The sequence below is a fragment of the Coenobita brevimanus genome, chromosome 1 (genome assembly GCF_032717465.1).
Source record: "Coenobita brevimanus isolate Jiangsu-jjx chromosome 1, ASM3271746v2, whole genome shotgun sequence".
NCBI lineage: Eukaryota > Metazoa > Arthropoda > Malacostraca > Decapoda > Coenobitidae > Coenobita > Coenobita brevimanus.
Window position 1 is genome coordinate 69719533 of NC_136954.1, and position 11550 is coordinate 69731082.

The 11550-nt window shown below is 40.6% G+C and overlaps 1 protein-coding gene across 1 annotated transcript; it reads left to right on the top strand.

Moving 5' to 3' along the window:
- The first annotated feature begins 1216 nt into the window (after nt 1-1216).
- On the top strand, nt 1217-6241 carry LOC145409573 (TNF receptor-associated factor 6-like). Its single transcript, XM_080279962.1, has 6 exons — nt 1217-1289; nt 1422-1561; nt 1799-1982; nt 2932-3066; nt 4386-4592; nt 4898-6241. Exons 1-6 carry the CDS (start codon nt 1248-1250, stop codon nt 5930-5932), a joined length of 1743 nt encoding a protein of 580 aa, XP_080136088.1. The 5' UTR covers nt 1217-1247; the 3' UTR covers nt 5933-6241.
- The last annotated feature ends 5309 nt before the right edge of the window (nt 6242-11550 follow it).

The following is an 11550-nucleotide window of genomic DNA, read 5'->3' on the forward strand; positions in this document are numbered from 1 at the left end:
AACATTGCATTCATGAAAACCACCCCATAGTTTGGTAATTAGAATGGCCACGATGAGAATGTGATCCTTACCACCCAAGCTTCTAGATTATTCCTTCTCTGTATATACCAGCTCTGTGCAAAAAGAAAGTTTCAATGAAGTAGAACAGGTTATTTATTTATTTATTTTTTTTTTATTAACTATAGGCATTGTCATTCATAAAGTTGGGTAATTGGGGTGGCCACAAAGAGAGTATAATTCCTGCTGGCCAGGCTTTTTAAATTTTTCCTCCTGTCATTGTACAAACTCTTCCTTGTTTGTTTTTCTTACTCCTTAATTTTGTAATTGAAATTTTGGGGGGTGTCACTTTTTTTTGTGTGTGATTCCTGATTGTGATGTTTTCTTGTCCCTCCCCTCAAAATGGTAACATGTGGTGTTTCTGAAAATGAGCTTTAAAAAATAATTCGAAAACATGAGGAAACAAGTGCCTGAATCAACATTTTATTTGTGGTCTTCATTCGTAGAGTCTGGTAACTAGGATGGCCTCAAACAGAATCCGACTCTGGAGTTCATGGTACTCCCCAAACATCATATTTTTTCTCCCATGTACTGTACAGTATGTACCTTGAATGATTATTTTGAAGGTGAACAATTATTTTGAATTTGATCTTCATTTCCATCGCAGATTAATATTTTAAAGTGTCCTTAAATGCGAGGCCTGGGAGGGCTAGGTTTACGATTGAAGAGTTGAGAGGAAGGATGGGACTGGAATGTATTGGTTTTGTGATGAGGAGGGGCAGATTGAGATGGTCGGGGCATGTGGAGAGGATGGAGGATGACATTTGAATGTGAAAAGTGAGAAGTATGAACATCAGGGGTAGGGTTGCAAGAGGCAGACTGAAAAAGACCTGGGACAAGGTTATAGTGTGTGACCCCAGGGATAAGGGACTGAATAGGGAGGCTGCCCGGGATCGAGCAGCATGGAGAGCCACCATCAGGTGACCAAGGCCGAAGCATGCAAGCATGTCGGAGCCTTTATAAACAATATGTTGACAGCCTTTCCAACAGTGACCTTATCAACCCCTGGCAGTATGTAGTATTTTAGAAGTATTATAGTTGTCATGATATGGTATACAGACCTGAATATTTATTTTCCACATCAGTTTGGCTGTGTGTAAATTGACACCTCTGTAATGTCCTTTCAGTTTTGTTTGGTGGAGGACAAAGGGACCAAGTGTGTGAAAGGACAGGCTCCTGGAGCATGAGTCATGGAGAGTGCGGAGATAGAGTCCGTCACTGTCCTGTCCAGAGTAAGTCTGTGGTATTCTATATGGACCATACTGTTGTGCAAGGTGTTGATGATGATGAAAATTATTATTACTTTTTACTATTATTAATGCTGTTACTACAATACTGGTAACCATGTTTCCTACCCCTAACAGCAAGAGGGTTATGACTACGTGTTTGTTCCCAACTTGGACCCCAAGTATGAGTGTGCCATCTGTCTCCTGGGTCTCCGCTCCCCCATCCAGACCACCTGTGGACATCGCTTCTGCAAGGAGTGTATTTTTAACAGCATGGCGTGAGTGTTATTTGTTCGCTTTTGTCTCTTTCCATGTCTAGCCCTGGATTCACCACAGTGCTCTTAATGATGGCCCATGGGAATGGGTTACCAGTATTAACTCCATGCTGATGATAAATCATTATAAAAACAGACCACATTGGAAAGAAAGAATTTATGAAGACTACTTGTAGTCAAGAATAAATAAACACCTATAAATACTATTGGTTTGAAGAGGTTTATACTGTGGTTTTGCAGAGAAAGTTCCAACCGATGTCCCATCGACAACAAGCCACTCTCAGAAACAGACCTGTTCCCCGACTCATGCGCTGAGAGGGAGATACTTCAGCTGCCTGTGCGCTGTCCTAACTACACCCTTGGCTGCCCCCAAGTTGTTGACCTCATGTATATTGACAACCACACTCAGGCTTGCTCATTCCAGGTTGGTATTTTAGTCATGTGCATTGACCTATTTCAGTTATTAGGTTGTAATAAGGCAAGGATAATAATGATGATGCATTGGTGGAACAGAAATCAGTAAATCTATCTGCCTATCAATCCATAGCCCGACACCCTAATCCCGCAAAGGGTGGCCGCAGACAAAACGCCTCCAAGTCGCTCTGTCACCCACCATTTGACTACCCTCCCCCCAACTCACCCCCCCCTCCCTCATATACCTCTCAACTCCATCCCTCCACCTCATCCTCGGTCTACCTCTCCCTCTCCCTCCCTCCACCTCACCTACATACACCCTCTTAGTCAGTCTTTCATTCTCCATTCTCTTCACATGTAAATAGATAGCCTAAATAAATAATTACTGTACTTGACATAAGAGTTGAATACCGGTACAATATGTCTTCACCCCCCCCTCCCCAGACCGGGTTGGAATGGGGCTCAGATCTGTGCCAGAGGGCATAGGGCATTGTAGTTCTGAAGCTGCCACTTCCATTCAGTAGAGAGGGCCCCCAAACTGGGAGTAGCGTCCCAGGAGGTTGCCGTATCAGTGAGTGTATAATGGTGGGGTAGTAACAAGGCCAAGGTGCACTTGGAGTGTGTCCCTGTAGCTGTCTTTGCAGTGTGCCCTGAGACCACTGTTACAGCCACTGGCCATGGCTGGTGAGCTTTGGGTCCCTGGTTCCATGCCTGGACTTGGGACTGTGTGGATGGGCAGGGCCTGTGGTCTGTCTCTCCCTTTATTTACCAGACGACAAAAATGCCAGAAATCGAGCAGCATGGAAAGCTGCCATTCAGTGACCAAAGCATGTTGGAGCTGTTACAAACGGTACAATACGATGATCTGAGTGACTGGAGTTCGTTCCTAATTACAGCCACAACTCACACCCTTCGTCATCTTCCGATCCTCCCTCATTCTCCATAAATCTTTTCAACAGCCAGTGATGTGCCCCAACGAGTGTTCTGCCACAGTGCTTCAGAAGGAACTGGAGGAACATTTGACCTCGGAATGTGTCAGGAGGGTCAAGAAGTGTGAGCTCTGTGACGAACCCTATGTCTTCAATGAGGAGCAGGTAAGTTTTTTTTTTTTCCACTAAATTGATGTATCATAACCAGAAGATTGAACACATTTGTCCAACCCTGATATTTACCTTGCTGCAATTATGTTTTTCTAAACGGCCCCCATTGCGAGATTTGGGCTACAAGGAAATTGAAAAATATTAGCAGTGATAATTTTCATAACATTAGCACAAATTGAGAGTACTGTATAAGAGAAAAATATCGGGTGGAAATTCCTTTGATATAATATCCAGTATTAGTTGAAGAATCTTATGCTTCAGTGTATGTTAAGGAAAATAGTTGGCAATTTCTTAGACTTAAAAGATGCGTAGTCTTTGCCATTGTATTTTCCTTATTTACAGCAGTTCTACATTCATTCATTCATCTAATCCTGTGTTGCCCTATGAGCGTCAGTTCTCCCATTTGGAATTCACTAGCACTCAACACACATATGCATTACTTTTACAATTACAAGAATTGTGACATCTCTCATATAGAATACAAACTTCATCAGTAATAAATGTTAAAGTGGCAGTAATTAAACCCTGTAATCATCCATCACAGTACCTCTGCAGGTCGTAGCATTTTGAAAAGAGAAATGCTTTCAGCTGTCTCTTAAAGAATTCAGCAGAAGAGAGTTGTCTCATGGACAGCAGCAATCTGTTATATAGCCCAGGGGCTCAATACACAAAAGAACAATCAGAGAAAGATGAATGGTGAATGGCTCCGGGTTCGTCAAGACGCAAGGAATCATCTGCACTACGTAGCATCACGTGGGCGTGCCAATGGGAATTTCATCAGTTCAGCAAGATACTCCAGTTCACTAAACTTAAAAACCTTGAATGTAATAAGACACAGTTTAAATTCAATTCTAGCCTTTACTGGTAACCATTGCAGCTCAATTAGGAACGGGGTAGTCGAGGTTCTCATGGGGAGACCAAGGATAAGCCGTGATGCTCTGTTTAACACAGACTGAACTTTTGTAAGTATATTATTTGGAAGACCAGTCTACAGTGAATTACAGTAATTGACACGAGACAAGACCTCTGTGTGGACCAGTGTTAAGAGGCAACATCTGTTCAGGAATTTTCTCACAGTACAGATTTCTGATATGCAAGTTACACCCTCTAACAACTTGGGTATTAGCTATGTTCTGTGTAAATTAACTTTGAATTAAAGTAAACACCCAGACTTTGAACAGAACTGGTTGGATGAAGCTGTGACACACCAGTGTTCAAAGCCAGGGCATTGTCAGTCGTCACCTTTTTTTTTAAACACTTTATTTGTTTAATTACTGTGTTTTTTTTCATGATTCTTATCCCTTTATTTACAGTTGCACCTGCTAACGTGTGCCTTAGTGCGAGTGGTGTGTGAGACCTGTGGGATGATGCTGGCACGGGGGGAGCTGACACAACACCTGACCGAGAACTGCCCCAAAGTGGTGGTGGCGTGTTCATTCGCTGAGCACGGCTGCCACCACAAGATGACACGCGCTAACCTCATTGAACACATGGCACAGTCTACACAATTTCATCTTCAGGTTGGAGGTTTAATCAGTCTGACTAGTAGTAAGGAGACGCTTTCCTCCTAACTAATGCTTAGCAGGTTCCAAGCAACCACACTTTGCTGTTCAAGTTGTGAGAATGGCTCAGTTGTTAACTGCAAACCAGCTGATTAGAGGCATTGTTGACAGTTCTGCTTTTTTTACTTTCCCATTTTTCTGACTGGATTATACTGTCATATCCTCTGTCCATATGTGGGAAGTACGGTTATGATAATGACACAGTCATATACAGTAGTGTGCTGGTTTTAAGATTTCTTTTAATAGTCTTCTCTTGATTTCAGCTAGTGTCAACAGCTTATAAAAAGATAAATGCATTTGTGTTGGACCTCAGTCGAACAGTGGGCATCATCCAGTCTCCCCATGGAAGCTTCAGCCGGCAACCCAGCCTCCGGAGCCAGATCTCGGCCACCTCCCCAATACCTGAGCACAACACCAGCCCTTCCAACCCAGACCGCACCATTGAGAAAACCTTGGGGGCAACAGGAGGTGGAGACAAGCCCCCAGTGTTCCCACAGGTGTGTGATAAAAGTGCAACAGATGGAGTGGCTGAAGCAGGCAAACTACAGCTACATCTGGGTCCTAGTACAGTTGAGGAAGGATGTAAAAGTTCTGGGAAAACGACAGCCTCCACGCTAGGACTGAGTCAGCAGAACATTGTCTTGCGGGATCTGTGTGAAAAAAGTGTGGACCTGAGTCAGAGCTTGTTAGAAGAGAACATTAGACTCAGCAACCTGGAGAAACGGGTTGAAGACGTGGTAGCCCTGGTGGAGTTGCAGGCATTGGAGCTTAGTGGAAGGACATACAATGGAGAATTTGTCTGGCGAATTGGGAATTTTACCCAGGATCTTCAGGATAATATGGGCAGGGTGTGGTACAGTCCATCCTTCTATACCTCTCAGTTTGGTTACAAGTTTTGTCTGCGACTCAATGTAACCGTCCGAGAAGGCAAAGAATACATCTCCTTGTTCATCCATCTAAAGCTCGGCGAGAATGACGATTTCCTTGACTGGCCATTCAGCGGGAAGATCACATTTTCAATTCTTGACACAGGTTTGTCTGCAAAGCAGAAGAAACACATAACCGAAACAATATATACCAAGCCAGGGGGAAAGGCATTCATTCGACCCGAAGCGCCTCGCAATCCAAAAGGCTTTGGATACACAGAATTTGTTGCCCTGAAAAAAGTGTTGGATGATCCCGAGGGTTGCTATGTGAGGAATGATACACTTAGCATCAGGGCAGTGGTGAAGCCAGGGGAGACAGAGAATAATAAGAAGATGGGGTGTATTTGTAATTATCAAAAATCAACTCTTTAATAGTACTTTTCGCAAGAAATGCAAGACTAAACCGTAGTCAGTATCTGGTACAAAGTTATAATTCTAGGTGGAGGTGGTATCTCATGTTGGCTATAAATGATTATATACGGTATATTAATAAACGTTGCAGTTGATACAGACATGAGATTTTATCATTCATAATTTTGTTAGTTATAGATTAAGGTTCCCAGATAAAAATTTAAAGGTAATCTTTTATCGGTGCAATCATCCAGGTTCCCCTTCTTACATCCATATACTGGTAACTGCTAGCAACCCTTTCCCAGCCAGCATAAAAACTTTCTGACCACTGAAGACTGTATGGCATCCGTTCAAAAACATAATACTGTACAGTAATTCATCACTGAACTTAAGATATGTTCCTAAATGCTTCTATGCCAAGGGAGCAATGTTTAACTGAAGGTTGTGTTCCAGTAAGAAAAAATTACTGTATTAAATACTGTATTTAAAAATCATATATGGGACAGCCAATGAGTATCAGATTGTGTCTGATATTATCAGTGGATGCATCTTAATGTATTAAATATTAAAGCATGTAACTCATCCATCTATCATCCAAACCTATGTTGCCCCATGAGGAGTGTAGAAGCCTGGGGCTAGGCAAGTTGGTCCTGACATAATATTGCAAGCAATAGTTAAATATATTTTTGAAAAGTGGTGCTGAAGTAGTGGTGATTCAGAGCACTTGATAATGAACAATAGCATGCCACTTAAAGAGTGTTCCCTTGTTAGTAATAGTTTTTCAGTAAAATTTTTAGTTGAAGTGCCTGAAATGTAGAATCACTGTAGCCACCTGCAACAGTGTTTAATGCCTCAGAATTTTTGGTGAGTTTGTTGCATATTACTTGCAACAGTATTTAATGCCTCAAAATTTGGAGTGTATGGCATACTACCTGCAACAGTTTTTAATGCCTCAAAATTTGGAGAGCTTGTGGTTTCCCATACCAGGGAGAGACACTGGCTGTTGCATCCCAAGCCATCTGCTCACTCCAATGCTTCCCTCACTAGAAACCATTCCACATTACTGTTGTCTAAAACCTGTAGCTGTTTCATATTGTACCTAAATAAGAAAATAATACATTGTCCATGTCATGTATAATGCCTAAGAGTTACTTGTTCCTTATTGGGACCAGGTTAGATGTGATTGCATTTGTATATAATGCTTGTATATAATCAGTATATCTCCTTTTTTTAAGGCAATGTGTACATAATTCTCATGGTATATAAATTAGTTAATTTTCTATTTTTGTACTGGTGATGTGACCCTTTTCTCAATTCAGTATTAGCTAAGGCCTAATACAATACACAGTTTTATTATTTCCCTGCAACCACACCATTAATTTACTGTATTCAAATATTTACATAAGTAGGAAATAAATATACTGTATTTTAATAGGTCTGTGGCACAAACCAAAAAAGTGAAATAAAACAGCCTGTCAAGCCTTTTTGTATTATTTTAACCTAATTTTGCCAATTTCCCAAAAGAATAAAATGTTTATGGACTTAACTCAGCCTTGATGCAGTCTGTATGAACAGATTCTTACTAAGCATGTACTATGGATACTGTGATGTATGTATTGCACTGTTTTGGTCTTATCCTATGGTACCTTAACCTAACAACCAATCTAGCCTAACCTCACTTAACCAAACCTAACCCAATCTACCCAATGGCAACTTAGCAAAACAGGCCAAAATGGAAAACCGAATAAGTTTTGGTACAGCTGCGTAGCTTTTAATAAGTGTCAGCCATTATGCTTAAGAAACAAGATGTGTCAGGAAAGCGAAACATGGAAAAGGGTGAAAAGAAAAAAGGGTGATACGGATGTGGGATTCCCCAGTCTCCATCCTTAAGCAGCATCCACACCAACTGTTTGCCGGCACAAGGGAAAGTTCTGCATCACTGTGATCCATACAAGTTCTTAACTGCACCAGTCCTCATCCAGTGGGGCCAGTTCAATGGGTTACGGACAAGGATGCAAAACTCCTGCCCAAAGCCACCCGCACCAGCAAGTATTTGGTAAGGATGCAGCTTTACTCTGGAAAGGGCAAAGAAAGCCTCTGATGTGGCTCTTGTGCCTGCCAACGGCCCAGGAAAATGGGTATATTGGCTTGTATGGGTGTGCAGAGTGTGCGATAAATAAGCCTAGTGGGCTGCAGACTGAAGTTACCCTTCTCCTACAGTTCACCATCTTCCTTTGCGGGTTAAGAAGGAAGCTAAGGGAAGTTTGCATAACCAAGCAGCAGAACCTGGCTATATCGGTGCCACCACATGAGAGCCGGTGTAATACGAAAACAATAGTGAAACGTCAAGCATTTGAAACAAATACTGTACTCCATTATTCAAAAAATATGAGACAACAATTAAAGCCAAGATACATACTGACAAACCTAGACAAACCAACTGAGAAACATTTGCTGATTCTGTGAAAAAAATTGTCATAACTCTTAGTAAACCTGAAACAATGTAAAGAGTTTCTGCCATTAACCTCTGGAGCCCAGCGATGTCTTTTTCAGTTTATTCTTGTCATCTCCTGTCAGTTTTAATTAGTTCAGGACAGCCTTCTCAAACTGGAGTCAGATACTGTACAGGCTCAATAACCCCTTCAGTATGAGGACTTAAGCTGAATACCAATTTCTAGGTGGCAGAGAGGGACACCTTCATATGGTGGCATCTATATAACCAAACTGCTCCACTGATTCATTATACAAACATCCCTCATCTCCCTCCCTATCCCCTATAAGGAGGAGGGCAAACTGCAGGAGGAGGGCAGCTCCAGCCTTCAGTCTGTGAGGTTCAAATTCACATGAGCCCAGGGCTGAAGCTACAAGTACTGTATGGATGCAGCAAGAATAAACTAAAAACAATGTCTTCTGGATTCAAGGGGTGAGTAAATGGTGATTTCATGAGACACAAACTTTGCTATGAATGGGAACAATTAAGAAGTACCAATAATTACAGACTTATTGCACTTGTTATCCTCTTTGAGCATAGCTGCACACAACCATAAAAGAAATTCCATTTACACAATACCAGTTATGAAAATTAAATGTAACTTTCCCATGGTTAATTATAACCTGAAATCATCTATACTTAAATGCAGGAAAGAATACCAGTTGACAATATTTTAAGGATTCAAATACTGTACCAGATAATTACACAGTCTGCTGCTGTGATACTACGTAAGTGTTTGAAGCAAATATCATCGTTTCCCCTGATCACTGCAGCATAAGTTTATTCCAGTATTTACTGCACCAACATAACTGAAACACCCAAGTAATTTTTATAATTCAGATACTCCAACTCATAACATAGATACTGTATGAGAGTTTTCATTCATAATTTTCTGTGTGAAATTTTGCCATATTTCAAAATATTGTACTTCACTGTCAATGGATGTCTTCTGCTCAAACCACTGTCAATATGGAACTTCAATGCAACACTTTTACAGTAAACACACTGTACAGATATTTTACAAGGGGAACATATAATACAGGGTGTCTTGGGAAATGTGCTAAATATCAAGTGATTATTCTTGGACCATCTATCTATCTATCTACAGCCAAACACTTTAATTCCATAAGGGGTGGCCACAAACAAATTGCCTCCATGTCTCCCTGTCCCATGCCATTTCACTACCCTCCCCCCCAACTTACACCCCCCCCCCTTTCTCATATACCTCTCTACTCTATCCCTCTGTCTCATCCTCGAACCTAGCCCAGCAAATAACCTCCTGAAGCGTCTCTTCCTAGGACACCCTGTACAACAAAAGTGAAGTTCTGCTGAGGATTCACATGATTAACAAAAAATATGTATATTAAACATTTACTAAGTCTGACGGCTATTCACAAAAACTCAGCACTATCAGCATCATCTTCATAACCCTGTTCTTCCCTTCACTCCAATTATTCTTGAACCTTTGTTTTCCTTTACATTAGTCAACTCTTTCAACACATAAGGACTTGTACTGTGCACACACTGCATTCATATTACATCTACGAATGGAAAAATGTCAACTTTGCTACCCAATTGGATGAACAATTAAAAAAATAATAATAATTACATGAATCTCCCCTCAGATCAATGACAAAAGATTTTATCAAGGTTAAGATGACTCTACACTAATTAAGAATCATAACAACACAGGATCTTAGTCTAGTTAATATCTGTTTTTCTCCAAACCTCCTGGACCCAAAGAGATAATGCTAGCACCTACAAATCTATGCTGAATATCGGGCTACTGTCACTAGGAAATCTAATATAATGCTGACTATCGGAAGAATCTTAATACAAGATTAAGCTAAGTATCAGAACTCAATTGGAACTGTCATGCTATGTTTGCATGTCCAATAAATTATAATTATACTCCATACTGAAAATGTAATTGCACAACATCATCATCATCATCACTATCATCCATACCTTAGGACTGCGAAAAAGAGAGAGAGAGAGAGACAAACTGATAGGAGAAATCATTCAGCAATCTGCCCTACTAAATACAAAGTCACCTTCTCATTCACTCCCCATTCAAACCCCTGGAATCCTGACTCCACCCCACAAGCATAAACATCCACACCTAACCCCTCCATACCACCTATCATCCAGAGTCAATCTCATAACTACCAGGTATCACTTCACCGGGAAATAAAAAACACAAGCACCAATCCCTTGTCATACATTCCTCAAGCCAACATTATCGTCAGCAAGGGAAACTATCTTACACCTCTTTTCTAACAGCTGTTTCTGCATGTAACAGTTTGATATTCTTTTCTATTATTTATTTTTCCCTTAAACTGACTTAAAAAATGCATATATAACAAAGAAGAAATAATATCGTCTTAGATGCAGAAATAAATCTGTAAGAAAGATGTACAAGCTTCCTTAAATGAAAAGAATACAGTACCATCCCCAGTGTAAAGTTTTCAACACCACTGTACTTAGTCTGTAAAAAAGTTCATAGTGTTACAAATCAGGCAATAAAGTTCTGAATAGTGAATTAACAACAACAATGAACATAACTTTGCTACTGTATAATTTTCCCCCACCCAACTAGCTGCCAGTCCATTCCCTAAGGGCCAGCAGTCCTGTCATCCTACACACCAAGAGAAAATGCCTCTAGTCTGACATGTCACTGCTTAAGCACTAACACTACACTGTTTATTCTGGAATATGTCAGGGCTATTTAAAGAAGGGCTGGTTTGAGCGTACAGTATTAGCAGAGGTGTTTTTCACATATTTCTTGAGGAAGATCAGCAAATTTGTTTTAATGAAATTAAAATCTTCAAACTGTTCCCTGTCCCATCTAGAATTGATCTTGTAATCTTATAGTCAGCAGTCCACTCTTCTACCACTTACTGGTAATCATATCTCAATAAATCCACAATCATCTCTTTTTTAATTATTTTTCATATTCTTTGATAAAGCTGCACATTTAGCCTCTAAGTGCATATAATGCCCAACGTCAACACTTGTAAATGCTCTATCATCCTAGCCTCTCTGTTAATAATACTGTGGCAAGACATCACTCTTCACTGCTTCACTACCAACACAATATAAAACTCAAAAACAATTAAATTTATCCTCACTGTAATGCATCACCTCA

Excerpts from the sequence above, each read along its gene's own strand:
- LOC145409573 (XM_080279962.1), top strand. The coding sequence starts at position 1,248 with ATGGAGAGTGCGGAGATAGAGTCCGTCACTGTCCTGTCCAGA. Across the intron at positions 1,290-1,421 it reads CCGTCACTGTCCTGTCCAGA|CAAGAGGGTTATGACTACGT; the intron begins GTAAGTCTGTGG and ends TACCCCTAACAG. Across the intron at positions 3,067-4,385 it reads ATGTCTTCAATGAGGAGCAG|TTGCACCTGCTAACGTGTGC; the intron begins GTAAGTTTTTTT and ends CTTTATTTACAG.